Raw genomic sequence first — 14868 nt, 5'->3', positions numbered from 1 at the left:
CGCCGCCACCGTCCTTGCCGCCGTATCGATTCCCTCCGCCGCGATCGTAATCCTTAATGCGTCCGCCACCGCCGCCCACATCGCCCCCGGCCCGGCCGCCCTCGCCGGCAGCATGCCGCCGTGCGAGGAGCCGCCACCGTCCAGCCCATGCTTACCGTTAAAGTAGTTGAACGTATCGTACGGATTGAAGTGATCGTGCATGCCGTTGTTGTCGTTGATGCTCGAGATCTGATTGCCCTCGAGGAAGTTGAGCGAGAAGATGGTCGGAAACAGGTAGAACACGAGAAAGATGAGCGCATACAGCACGAAATGCAGCGCGAAGCAGCTCCACACTAGCTTGATCTGGAAGACAAATAAGTATGCCGACAAATTCGGGTCAGTTTAGTATGCGCTTCAAGCTTTTAGGGCATATCGGTTTGCACTTTACCTTGCCCTTTCGGCTGTACTTGGCGAAGCTGAGGTATGGGGTGAGCGCAAGCGTGAAGGTGGTACCGAACAGCAGCCCCGATAGCAGGCCGGTAAAGTTCTGCTGCCATGGTAACGTGCCCATACCGAACAGCAGGCAGCCGAGGAAGAGCATCTTCAGCATGGCGTACTGTGGTTTCTTCAGATTGCGCCAGTGGCAGAGTATGAGCAGCACGAGCAGCGAGGACAGCGTGCCCGCCAGTGATGGTAAAGGACCGACCTGCGACCATTGACCCAGGGGGTTAATTGGAAAGAAGAAAAAAAACAGGGTGAGCATATTGAATCCACTAGTGATGGGAAAAATGAAGTCGATTCCGGATAGTAGCTCCGGAATTAGTTTCCTGAATCGATTGCGGAATCGGCTCCGGAATTAGTTCCGAAATCGGCTCCAGATTTGGTTCCGAAATCGGCTTCGGAATTGGTTCCGAAAATTGCCCTGGAATCTATCTGGTTCCGGTTTAGGCATATCCATACTAGAATAGGCGTTTTGGTCTAATGATGCTACGCATTGATAGCAGCAAAGAATCAAAATCTACTTGTAAACGATCCATTCTCATATAGATTCCCGGACTGATTTCGCTTCTGATATTTCTTTTTCAGTTCAAGAACTGATTATCATTGCGGAGCTAATTCAATTTCTGGAGTCAATCCTGATTCCGTTACCAGAGCAAATTGCGATTCCCAGATCGAATCCGATTCTGATTCCGGAATCGATACCGGAGGCGACTCCGGAATCGTCTGCGGAATTTACTCCGGTATCGACTTCGAAGTTAACTCCAGAATCGGCCTCGGAGTCGACTCCAGAATCGGAATCGATTATAGCGTCGGAATCAGGTCCGGATTTAACATCGGAATCGACTTCGGAATCGGAATCGAATCCAGCATCAGAATCAGCTTTATTCAGAATCAGGCACCATAATCGGATCCAGAGACAACTCAGGAATCGGCTTCGGAGTCAACTTCGAAATCGGTTCTGGAATCGACTCCGGAATCGTCTGCGGAGTCAACTCCGGTATCGACTTCGGAGGTAGCTCCAGAATCTGCTCCGGATTCGACAATGGAATGGACTCCGGATCGGCTCTGGAATCGAATCCAGAATCGGAATCGATTCCAGCATCAAATTCAGTTCCGGATTCGACACCGGAATCGACTTCGGAATCGGAATCGAATCTGGCATCGGAATCAGCTCCGGAATCGGCACCGGAATCGATATCTGCATTGGTATCGGCTCCGGAATTGGTTCCGAACACGGCATCAGTATCAGGTAGGTCCGCTTCCGAGCTTCCACCACTAGAATGAACAGTGTTTCCGAGACCGCATTACCTCCGCCTTGTAGGGCACGAAGATGGCACTGGTCAGGTTGCCGACGATGCCCGAGCCAATGTAAACTATCGCCGTTCGCAGTGATCCCAACAGACGCTCCAGATCCGCGAGGAGAATGTGTTGAAAGGCAACAGTGATTATGAGATGAACGATACCGGCGTGGATGTAGAGTGACGTGAACAGCCGATAGAACTGGTCGGGCAGTCCGTCACGATGAACGGAAACATGCCGCACACATCGTTCAAGCAGGAAACCTACCGAGCAAAGAAGAAAACAATCCAGTTAAGATGACACATTGTCACCGCCGCCGACGGCGACGCTATGTCCCTAACTACCTGTGAACAGAGGGACGCCCTCGTCGTGAAAGTAGCCCCGGACAAAGTCGCAGTACTCGCGCGTCGTGATGCGGCACTCGCCCGAGATGCCCATGCAGCACGGGTGGCCGATCACCTCGCACACCATGTGCTCGGCAGTGTGATCCTTGAAGCGGAAGCGTTGCGTAAACTGATTGTTCTTCCGACAGATAGGCCACTTGGTGATGTCGTCCGGCCACTCGTGCGGTGCGATCGAGGCGGCGGCGCATCGCAGTACTTCGGGTCGAGACCGCACACGCTGCCGGAAATGCGCCCCCCAGGGCCGGAATCGCCCGGCGACCACTTTTTCCACGTTGAAATGGTCTGCCGAAAGAGCCGGACAAGACGTTTTGAATGAAGAAATGGATGAAGCAAATAATGGCACAGGGTCTTACCGTAGGCCACAGTCCACGCACGGAGCAGTCGGCCTGGGAGCTCTGCACACAGCCGGAATCATCGTTGCGTATGCAGCAGGCCGTTTCGCGCTCCTGCTTGCGCGTTTTCGATATGAGATCCATGATTCGGCCGTCCCTGCGCATGCAGGGCGCGTACTTCGACCCTAGATGGACCAGGTCGTCCCGGCGCGGCCCAATCCAAATGTTTCGTGGCTCGTAGTGTTGAACCTGAGAAGCGAAGAGGCGCATTAGCAAACAATACGCTAGTGATGGGTGAAGTTGGCAAAAATTCGGAGTCGACTGCGATCTGACTCCGATAAATTCAGAATCGACCCCGGAAGGTATGTCCGCTCTGCAATATTCGGAGTCGTTCGGAATACCCCGGAGTCGTAAAGTGCCGTTCGGAGTTGTCAAGAGTCGTCCAGAGTCGTCCAGAGTCGTTCAAAGTCGTTCAAAGTCGTCCGGAGTCATCCAGAGTTATTGGGACTTGGAGTCATTCCGAGACGCTCAAAGTCGTCCAATTGGCCGGAATCAGTTGGAATCGAAGACGTCCGGAATCGGCTTTCGAAACAAAGGGTTATATACTAGTGGTGGGTCATACGATTCATTTCACGACCCGACCCGGAGTCGGGTGCGAGCCAGTCGGAATCGATTCCCACTCATGGGTGCAGCGGGTGCGCCAAGTGGGAGTCGGAATCAAATCCGACCCGAGGGTTCAACGAGTTCGGGCCACTCCGATCCGTTGGTGCAGCGAGTTCGGGTCGGGTATTGAACCTACCTTGACTCGACCCGACCCGAACTCCCTGCTCCAACGGGTCGGAGTCGCTTATGCTTTCTCGCATCTACCGGAGTCGTTGAACCTACTGAACCTACTTGTACCTTTCGGGTCGACCCGAACGACTCCGAGTTGCTTATGGATGGCTCCGACTCGATAGGTTCGGGTAGACCCGCCGATCATTACTGTATACGATAAAACACGACTCCGGACGACTCCGATTCCGAACGACTCCAAGCGACTCCGACTCCGGGAGGAACTAGTAGTTCGGATTTTGCCGGAGTCGGAATCGGACTTACAGTCATCGGAGTCGGAATCGGAGTTGTGGGTGCGCTCCAAAGAGCACATCACTACAACGCACATCCCAAACCCAAATCGCCCATCACACGTACCGTTTGCAAGCTCAGACTAGTGACCAGCACCTGGCTGCTCTTCTGCTCGAACCCAATGCCGATCGGGCCGACCCCGTAGCACAGCAGCGTCAGCAGCAGCACCAGTATCTGCGTCGTGTTGATCCAGTACGTAAAGTACGGCCGGTAGTCGTACCGGTCGTCCAGCGCGTTCGGCCGCAACAGCTTGATGCAGTGGCGCGGCGGACGTCTCGAGTTGTCCAGCACGCTCTCCAGTATCGTGCCCGGTATGCGCTGGCCGTAGAAGAACTGAAACATGGCGTTGTTGCGCCCGGCCGCAACGTCCTGCAGATGCAGCTGCTCCTCGGCCGTGCGCGTCCGCCACCCGCTGCTCACGAGCGCCCGGTCCGTCTCGAGCATGTAGATCTGGTGCGAATTGTCCGGCACTGGCGCACCGGCCAGATCTTGCTCCTGCTGGGTCGGCGGGACGCCACCGCCCGCACCATTCTGACCACCACCCGCCGGCACATCGAAAAACATCTCATCCTCCTGCACCGGCGTTAGCCCGTCGTAGATATCGTTATCGTCATTGTTGAGGGCGACGTGCGCCGGGGCAAAGCTGCGGGACCACTGCTTCTGCCGGCGCGGCACCCGGTTCCGCAGGCTCTGCACCACAAACACCAGCCCGCTGAGCATCATGCGCGACACGGACGGTTTCCGCTCGACCAGAAACTCTTCGCCGCCCGCCCTCGTGCCGGTAGTACGGGTTGAAGCGCTGCCGGCGGTTCTGCTCCGTTTCCGGCTCGTCCTGGCTCTGGGCCGGCAGCACGTCCGGCCGGTCGCTGTGCGTCAGGTGGTCGTGCATGACGTCCGCGCTCGGTTCGGACGGTCCGCGTCCGTTCGGTGGCAGCTCGTCCTTGAGCGAGCCGAAGCGCCGGATGGCGAACCGCTTCTGCCGGTCCTCCCACTGCTGCTCGTAGTCATCGTGCAGCTGGTCGACGCCGAAAAACTGGGACGTGCTGCGGCGCAGATACTCCTTGATGCGTTGCTTTGTGGGTGAGCCGCTGCTGCCGGATCGCCTGCACGTTCCGCTGCAGTGTTGACGGGGTGGAGTCGGGCTGCAGCCGGGGCAGGTGCATGTGCTGCAGCTGCTGCTGTTGTTGATGCTGTTGCTGCTGCTGCTGCTGCTGCTGCTGAACCTGTTGCTGGTGCGCTTGCTGCTGTGCTTGTTGGTGTTTGTAGCTGTAGCTGGTGATGATGCTGCTGCTGCTGCTGTTGCTGCTGCTGAGCGTGTTGCTGCTGGAGCTGCTGCAGCTGCTGATAAAGCGGCTGCTGCTGGATCTGCTGATGCGCCTGTATGTGTTGCTGATGCTGATACTGGATAATGATCGACGGGTTGCTGCACGAGCTGTTCAGTGTGTGCGATTGTGCGATGATTAGCGATTGCTGTGCGTTCCGGCCGTCATCTCCCGGTGTGTCAAAGTGTAGTGTTGCTGCTGCTGCTGATGCTGTTGCTGCTGCTGATGGTGATGATGGTGATGATGATGATGATGATGATGGTGTGGGTACGAAGCGTGCGATACGAGCGACGGTGGGCTGAGGGGCGATTGCCGCTCCATATCCGACATCGACACGGACGAGATCGACAGTGGCTGCGGACTGATCGGGCCGGATGTTTGCGTCGTCTGGTGGACGCCGGTCGCTTGCCGCAAGCTGTTACACTGATAGCACTGCTCCTCGTCCGACGAAGGTGCATGGCCCAGCACCATCGGTTCGCTCATAATGCTGACCGGTGTGGCCGCCCGGAGCAACGCATAGTCCGGCTGCAGCGATTGCCGTCCGAGCGTCCCACCGACCACCGGCTGGCCGGCGAACGTACAGATCGGCTGCTGCGGACACTTGCCCCCGACGGGCCGGGCACGCGGTGGCGTCGCGTAATGATCCGTCGCATCTTCCCCTAGGCCGGCCGGGTCCGCCGATTTCGGCACCTTCAACCGGTACGGCAGCGATTTGAGCAGCGATCCACCTGCACCGGCTTGCGCAGCGTTGATGATGTTGATGCCCCCGCCGGACGCCATCAGGCCGGCCATTAGGCTCGCACCGAGACCACCGGCGCCACCGCCGACCGGCTCGCAGTGCGAGAAGTTCTCCGCGGGCGGCGGCGTCGGAATGTAGCGCTTCACCGGCGTGTGCACGGTCGAGGTGAGATAGTTGTAGCTTTCCGAGCTCGTCATTAGCGGCGCATTGTTGCCGATCAGATAGTTGCCGTACTGGTCCAGCTTGGGCTGGGTGGTGCTTTGCTGCGGAGGCGCTGACGCCGGTGGATCCCGGAACCGCTCCGGCACGGGATAACGTGTTCTGGAAGGGGAGGGGAAAAGAGGGGAAAAAGCAAACGTTAATTTATCTTTCAAATTGTGTTTTTGTGTGCAGACAAACGCCTCACCTCGATCCCGGTGACATCGAACGATGGTGCGGTCCGTTGCGCGTTTCCGGATACATGATGGAGTTTGGGGCCGAACTGGTCGAGTAACGGTCGCTGGCGGATGGTGGTGCAGCCGGTGAGATGCAGCACGGCCGCGGCCGCAGCGACTCCTCCCCGGGCCCGTACCGATCGGCCACGGACGAAACCGAAGAGGCGGACGAGCCCGGATGGATGGGCTGGGGCAGCGAGGAAGCGGTGGACGATGACGGGGCGACGGTGGAGCTGTGGAGGGGAGCCTGGGCGACGTACGCGGTCAGGCGGGATCCCAGGTTCGAGTAGGACGACTCGCTAAACCGCGACGGCGAGGACGTGGTGCCGCCGGGTGGGACCAGCCCCGGGCCGCTTCCGCCATCGCACAGCCCATCGTCATAGTTGATGGTGGAGGTGATGCTAAACTGCTGATGCTGCTGCTGCTGCTGCTGCTGGTAGTGCTGGTGGCCAAACGAAGACCGCCGGCTACGGCTCATCCCTTGCCCGTGTGATTCGCCAGTCGTGCCTGTTTTTGCGCATCAATTCCTCCTGGTGGCGGCGGCCGGTTCTGAGCGGGTTTGTATCAATCACGGGCGATTTTTCGCGAATCGGAGGATCCTGCTCCTTCTTCTATTATCGTTTCTTCGCTCTAATATCGTTTCTTTCTCCTTGTTTTCAGCTTACGCTCGAGGATGGCCAGCTGTGCAGACAAGCGGTCGACAAAAATCGATCCCCCGCTACAGCTGGCGTGTAAATTATGCTATCCTAAAGCGACGACGACGACGGTAAGTTACCGCAAAATTTGGCTAACGAAAAATTTCACTAAACACCACCTGACGACATCACCCACACCGACACCTACCCCACACTACCCATTATCGTCTGCCGTCCTGGCTGGCCGCCTGCGGCATTCTAGTAGGCAGTGCTCCATCAAGGCTTGGTTGATTTCACATACACACACACACACACTCCCTGCTGCTCACCGCACATACAAAACACTTTTTCGTCCCGTTCAATGTGCGATCGTAGTAGGCAGCCCTCCCTCTGTGCGTTTAGCGACGGCTAATTACATTCCAAAATGGCTGAGTTTGCTAAAATAAAACACACCCCAAACGGGCACGGGCGACACACGGTGAACATGGTTGGGCACTGCACGGCTGCTGGACGACGGTCGGGATCCATATTATCCTTGGTTCCCAATTTTTTTGTGTATGCGCGTGCACGACCTGCTACTCTAGCCCGAGTTGGGCCTAGTGATGGAGCAGAAAAATCCTTCACACACGGACACGCACGCACGCACACGAACCTGCCGTCGTTTCACACACGCCCATCCAAAAACGGAAAGGTCCTTTCTGCGTACTGGCGAACAAGCGCATCCCCCACGGCTTACGGCCTCACATACCCGTTCTTCATTTCGCTTTTTTGCGCTGCACCGTACCTTGGACCACACCACTGACCACAACTTCGACGGGTGCTGGGCAAATGGGGTCCAAATGTAGTGTCGTTTGCAGCAACCACGGTTTCAGCAGCCCCACGAAGCACGAACAACGCTGTACTCCCGTTTTTAGTTTTCCACCACGCACACACAATACATCAAAGGTATCGATTTTTGCTGCCGCTCGGTTGGCAGCGCCGACGTTTGACTGAAGGGGGCCGTCGTGTGATGGGCCGAGAGCGAGAGCGATTGTAAAAAATCACAACAAATTTCCCCACGCCGCGGCTGTGCGTGTGCGTGTGCGATTGTTTCCACGCGGTGCGCATGCGCGCCCGTTGGCTGTCTTATCCTTATCCGTTTCTCTCTCTTTTTGTTTCTGTTGTTGGTTCCTTTTGCAGCGGGGGTATCGCGTTACGATTTCCAAGAGAATGGATTGGCCACTCGGTGGACGGTGGTCGTGGAAAATGTTTGTTCGCGTCCCCCTGTTCGTAGGTGGTAGGATGGGACGGGCAGGAAGTTCGATGGAGGCGCCGTTATTGCACAAAACAAGTGGTTAACTGTGCCACTGGAAGGAAGGAGAGATATCCGTTTGAACCGTTTTCATGTGAAATCTGTGGGTTACACGGGTTTTAATTAAAATATGCCTTTCAAATTGAACTACCTTTTTTCTTATACGGAATTACAGGTCAAATGCACATTACTTGTAAAAATACTCAAGTAAGTCGGTTAAGTGGACTACGGAACTGGAAAATACGGAGTTAATGCCATTCTACTTTATCTCAAGCAGTAGACACTCTTTCTCGAATGAGGTTAATATAATGTTTAACATATGTGTCTTGTCTTTGACTGGAGAAAGTGTGGTATTTGTTTGAGATGAAATGAAAATCATTTCAAATCAATTATCTTATTTCAAATCAACTATGCTCACCACCTCACTATTGGAATAAAAGGTAAAACTGGTTAGCTCAGAGATGTTTCACTTTAAGCCAGAAAGCTGATACAATTTCTCGAGTACCTATAATATAATATTGCATAATACATTAATGCCTTATTTCAGACAAATTATTAAAGAAAAACCTATTCCTCCCTGGCATGAGGTTGTGTGATATCTATCAACTATGAAGTGAAAATTCCTTTCAAACCACTTGTCTTACCATCCGTTACATTAACACTTAATAAGAAAGATTGGAAATGCAAAGTACAGGCATTATCTTTTAATATCAAATAGTTGGCACATTCACCCGAATAATTTATGTAATGAAGCACTCATTTACCCCATATACAAGAAGGGAGACAGGTTGGATTGCAACAACTACAGGGGCACTATGGTGTTGAATACCGCCTATATAATATTCTCTCTGATTCTTCAGGATCGCCTTGCCCCGGACGTCGAAGGGATAGTCGGAAACTACCAAAGAAGATTCCGAAACGGAAAATCAACCACTGAGCAGATCTTCACCATGCGGCAGATCTTGGAGAAGATGGCTGAATACAGACACAACACATACCATCTCTTATTTGACTTCAAAGCCGCATATGATAGCATAGCCAGGGTAAAGCTGTACGACGCTATGAGCTCTTTTGGAATCCCGGCCAAACTGATAAGGCTAGTGTTAGAATGACTATTACCAACGTCACTTGCCAGGTGAAGGTGTATGGAAACTCCTATCCTAACTCCTATATGTGAAGGTGTATGTGCTTGCCTGTCTGCTATTCAACCTGGCACTAGAGAGGGTCATCCGCGACTCGAGGGTGGAGACTACGGGAACCATCTTCTATAAGTCAACCCAGATCCTGGCATACGCTGATGATATAGACATCATTGGTCTGCGTCTTTCCTATGAAGCAGAAGCCTACCAAGAGATCGAGCAGGCGGCATAGAACCTCGGATTACAGATAAACGAGACAAAGACCAAACTGATGGTGGCAACATCAGCGGACCTACCAATACAGATAGGTGAACGCACTTCTGAATTCATCCCTGAAATCACCTGTCATGGTCAAAGGTCAGGAACTACAACATAATGGTAGCTGAGGTGCGCGCTAGGATGCTGGCTGCCAACCGATCTTTCTACAGCCTGAAAATCAGTTCATCTCAAAGAACCTGTCGCGACCAACCTGTAGGCCGTCCACAAGGACAGAGCGGGCGTGGTAGACCTAAATTGTGGAGGCGTCTGCCATTAAAGCTGGTATAACGAATTGGCAGACGAAGACGCGAGACCGTGAGCGGAAGCAGGCCAAGACCGGTAAGCGGAAATAGCGCCGGATTAGTAAGTAAGTAAGTAATGAAGCATTTTATGAATCCTTACAATGCCGATATTATTATTAGAGTGGAGAAAATGTTATATTTTTGAACAAACGTGAATACTTCTTGAAAAGCAACATATCTGAACCTCCCTTTTTTTAGTAAGCTACAACAAAACAAAACAATAGTTTCACTTGATCTTGGAGCTTTTTCGCACTTTCTCGAGTGGCTTGAACTAGAAGTAGCACGTTTGATCTGTTTCGATGCGAAAATGTGAAGGAAAATATTTTCAATTTAGTAAGGTTTGCATTGTAAAATTGACTTTTTTTGGCTGGCTGTAGAAAAAAAATTAAGCTATAGAATTTATTTTCATGAACATCCTTTGAAAGGTAATTATTTAAATTTCCAGTTATCAGTTATCCAGAATTTTCGCCATATCGGTCGAAGACTTGCGGATAGGCATGTTTTATAGTCTAACTCCGATTTTTATCAATCTCCCTCAGTTTTCGCAACAAAATTGTTGGAATAGAGCTTTTGCATTATGTGATGCAGTTATGGGATGTTGGACGGATTCGCGGACTTGGGCGTCATATCGAAATTTCGCCGAAATTCGCCTGAAACAATCGCATTGAGCTACAGCGATGTAGCTACTTTTTCCTCGGTTTTCATTTTCAGCATTATTTGAAGCTTTTAGTCGCTCAGCAGCGTCAAACAATCGAATCTGGGCTTTATTTCGATGCTTTGACTGTTATCGAATAGTGCCAAGATGTTGTAGATGCCGAAATAGGCTAATACTACGTCCACACACTGCCACACGGAGTCCGTTTTAGACACTACGGGTCGTTTTTTATCGCGGACACTCCTGAACTTAAGTTGTTTCACTTATTTGGCCATCACGGTTAGTGTTCGACTGATAGAGGTATCAAATTATGTCTGTTGACTCATGGAATACAATTATTGAAAGGGCAATTAATGTTTCGTTAGTGCGGGTTAAGATAAACCCAAGGAAAATCCACAATTTCGGTCCATTTTTTAATACAAACGTCAAAAGACGGGACGGTTCCGTGGTACAGTGGCACTGAATAAGTCTTGGAAGCCAGTATAGGCTGGCATATCCATACAAGTAGAAGTAGAAGAAATAGACCCTGTAAAAGTTTTATTTCGTTTCAAAAATAATTTATTCTTATTTAAAAAAACCCCTTTTGTTATTTTAATTTTCAAAATATAGAGTAGCATTTATTTCGATCATTCCGAGCAATTAAAACACGCGCTTAACTAGCAAAGCTGGAAGCTCCCCTTGCTTGTAGCGTATATCTTTTATCTTTTATTCTTTTTTTTTGCTTCTTTGTTTGGCTTTCGCTTTTCAAATTCAACCCCAACCCTCTAGACCCAAAAAAACCCCGGGCACACAATGTCCGTCTTGTTAACGTTCGTCCTTAAGCTTAACATTAAATAACAATCTTCACTGCGCGGCAGGTTCCCGCATCGGTCCCGCGTCCGTTTGACTTAATAATGCAGTTTTTTTTCTTTGTTTATATAGTCCTAGCTAATATAAATAAGAGCGCTTCCGTCGATCATACCCGCTCCCCACACTCCACCCCCCCCCTCATCCCGTTTCGTGCCATTTCTTGGTGCATTGTACTTGTGCGTACTGTTTTCGTATAACAGATAACCCGCTCTCCCGCATTACTCCTTCTTGTCTGGCTTTGGTACGGAGCTGGACGGTCGGGCCGGTAAGGTCGGTGTGTCCTTCAGGCTCACGTTCACCGCACTGGTAGGGGTGGAGGTGTGTACTGCGGCCAGCTCGATCGGTGTGTGCACCGGTGAGTGCTGATGCTGGGAGGCCGCTTCCGCCATCTGCAGCCCAATCGTTGCGCCGATCTTTGCACTGGCCTGCCGGAAGCTGTCGCTCAGCTTCAGCTGCACCACGTTGATGCACATGGAGGTGAGCGCCAGGCCGAAGATCAGATACAGTATGCTGCACATCATGTAGATCGGGTGCTGGGGCACGTAATCGCCGAACCCGATCGTCGAGATCGAGATGAACACAAAGTAGAACGCCTCGAAGAAGCTCCAGTTTTCCCACGTACAGTAGATCTGCGCCCCGAACAGCATGTACGCGACCAGTATGACGATCGCGACCGAGATGGGCAGATTGAACTCGTCGTCGATTTCGAACGTTTCGGGCACGGGGTAGTTGGGGTGTCCGGCACGGGGATGGCTTCGATGCCGGTACCGGAAGCGGCTGCCGTTGGAGCTTCCGACGGAGGTCTTTGGACGGGTTGGGGCGGTGTGGATTGCTGGGTTGTTGGGCGGCCACGGTTGTCGTGGTTGTTGCTCCCTGCAGTTCGTTATCGGCACTCGGTCGCCTGACCATATCGTAGACGACATTGAGGCCCTTCATTACCTCCTAAAAAGAGACAAGAATAGATGTATTAGTAAACATTTTATTGGGGATTTTCCTTAAACGGCTTTAAGCTTACCTGAACTTGTGCAGTCTTGCGAACCTTTTTAACCGAGCCCGTATAGTACAACCGTCGCACGTAGGCCCACATGAACTTGATGCCCCTCGTGAAGAGCTTGCCAAAGTCGGCCAACACGATCAGAAAGATCGGTATGCCGATGATCGCGTATAGAATCGTCAGCGCCCTGCCGGTCGTCGTAGACGGTGAAATATGTCCATATCCTGGCGAGAGAGTTAAGAAGACACATTTTATGGTTAGAAATAGAGTGACTCTGATATTCATTCTTGGTTCAAAAATGAAACATCGTAAACAGTAGAAGTTCTTAGATGTTTATTTGAAGATTATAATTCGGAAGTTATTCTTCTGGAATTTCCCATTACCAATCGTTGACACCACCGTAAGCGAGTAGATGACGCCGTTCACAAAGTTCCAGGCCGTGTTGCCGCTGTACGTTTTCATTCCCGCCTCGAACGCGATCTGGAGCTCCTCCTCAAACTTGCGCAACCGGTTGCGTGCCGATAACTTCCAGTCCTCTTCCCTGTGTTTTTGTCGTACAACAAGCAGTTAGTGAATCTCAGAAAACAAAAAGATCGCTTGGATATTTAGAGCCCCTCTCTTACCTCTGATTGTGACTGGAAAGCCAAAGCTGATCGATGAACTCGCGCTTGACGCGCTTCACGCCACACTTGTACTGCGACTCGAACGTACCCTCGGTCAACCGGAACGCGATGCCACCGACGCCACACAGCAATACCATCACTGCGAAGTAAAACAGGCAGTGGTTCACCTGCACCTTCATCCGGACGAGCTCCTCCGGATGATCGTCCAGGAAGTCCTGCCACATGTCGTACCACTCTTGCGTGATCTGTCGCCAGCTGAAGATCTCCCGGGCTGCTCAACGTACAGCACGAGTGACCTGCGTCGCTGCCGTATCTTAAGCCCGTCTTCTTGAAGGGAAAGCTCTTTGCCTGCTTCAATATCCTTCTCATCCGTTTCCTTTACTTCTTGAGGTTTTGATTCCTCCTCAAGCGGTTGCTTCTTTGGTTCCTCCACAAGCAACAGCTGCTCCTCTTTTGCATCCTCCTGTCCAGCTACTCGTCGATGTGTGTGAGTACGCTTTCCGGTTCTGGTTTTGGCTCCTCCGGAGCATCATTCCGAACCACCGGCTCCGGTTGTTCCGGCTGAAAGTCTGACGGTAGCTCCGATTCGGGCGAAGTGATCCCATCCGTCCGCGGATGGGTGCGTCTCACCATCGACTCCAGCTTGGAAGAACGTGTCCTCTTCGGCTTTCGCGGCGAAAAGCGACGCCTAACTGTCTGCTTCTTCTCCTCATCGGACGACAAACGACCCTCATCTTCGCTTGTCGAGGCCGAACGGCTAGATGAGCGTGCCTTCGGTACGATCAGTATCTTCTTCTTCGCAACGGTCGGCGACAGACTGTCGGCCGGTCGTGTTGGAGTACGAGCCCGATGGGCAACGGATGGTGCCAGCGGAGGCATCGGAGTAGCTTCGATGCTCTTGGCACGCTCTTCTTGCAGCTTTGCCTTCAGCTTGCGGCTTTGCTCTTCCAGCATTTCTTCGCGGTACTTCTCGAACCGTCGCAGCCGCATCCGATCGAGCTCACGCTTCTCCTGCAAGAACTTCAACTTTTCCAGCTCGAATTTGCGCCGCTCTTCGTTGAAGCGTTGCAGATTGGCTTGCAGCGGGTTGGCCGCTTTGCCTTCCGAGCTTTCGCGCGATCGTTCGGTCTGGAAGCGTTCGATGCGTTCGCGCCGCTTGCGTACCTCCGTGTCGGAGATGCGGCCACCATCGCTCGAGTCGTCCGTTTTGGGTTTGCTGCAAAGGGGTTTGAAAGTGAGTATCTAAAACTACAATTGTTACCGCTCATATGCCAGAAATGCAATCAATTCCACACTTATTTTGGCTTCATTTGATCCCACTTTTCGATGGACGGTATTGTGAAACTATTTTTAAACCGTCGCTTCGGGGTAACGCTCCCCAGTAACGCTCGGCTAACGGGCATCAATCAACAGCTGGGCCAATATTTTCCCTCGAAAATCTGGCTAGCAATCCAAATTCTTAAACCAAAACCTAAAACCACCTGCCAAACACTTACCGTGCACCCGACAGACTTCGCTTGGCCCGCCTGAGTAGTGAGAATATTTCCGGACTGCTCGGTACATCGCCCTCGTCGCGCGGCACCGATCGACTCCTCGGTGCGACCGCACTGGACAGCTTCTTCTCCTTGCGGGCCAGAATTTTATTCCGATGCGAGTTTCCATAATCGATCGCCCGCTCGATCAAGCTCTTCTTCGAGGAGGATGGACTGCTTTCCACGGTGCTGCGGCTGCGGGACTCGGACCCGCTCTGATCGTCGCACGAGTTCGACTGGCTGCCGACGCTTCCGTCGCGGGCCGGATCGGGCGTCGATTCACGCAGCTGTCTCGCTGCCCGGCGACGCCTGCGGGCCACCACCGGCACTGCACTCCCACTGCTAGACGCATCCATGTTTCACCGTCCGTCCAAACGATTCTATTTCACTCACCACTCACTGCTCACTAGTGTGTGTGCGTGTGTTTTTCTTCCCCCAAAACGGTTACTACTGGCATC

The 14868-nt window shown here is 52.5% G+C and overlaps 1 protein-coding gene and 1 pseudogene across 1 annotated transcript; both read right to left on the bottom strand.

The window, feature by feature from the left end:
- LOC121598936 overlaps positions 1–6673 on the bottom strand; it is a 7443-nt pseudogene extending 770 nt beyond the window's left edge.
- A 4647-nt stretch (positions 6674–11320) lies between these two features.
- LOC121600547 lies at positions 11321–14766 on the bottom strand. Its single transcript, XM_041929230.1, is given in 8 exon segments — positions 11321–12014; positions 12073–12203; positions 12277–12479; positions 12639–12796; positions 12879–13146; positions 13149–13338; positions 13374–14094; positions 14375–14766. Coding segments are annotated over 8 exon segments (2598 nt in total). The 3' UTR covers positions 11321–11479.
- Positions 14767–14868: the final 102 nt, after the last annotated feature.

The sequence above is a fragment of the Anopheles merus genome, chromosome 3L (assembly GCF_017562075.2).
Source record: "Anopheles merus strain MAF chromosome 3L, AmerM5.1, whole genome shotgun sequence".
Classification (NCBI taxonomy): domain Eukaryota; kingdom Metazoa; phylum Arthropoda; class Insecta; order Diptera; family Culicidae; genus Anopheles; species Anopheles merus.
This window is presented reverse-complemented; position numbering and strand designations above follow the sequence as displayed.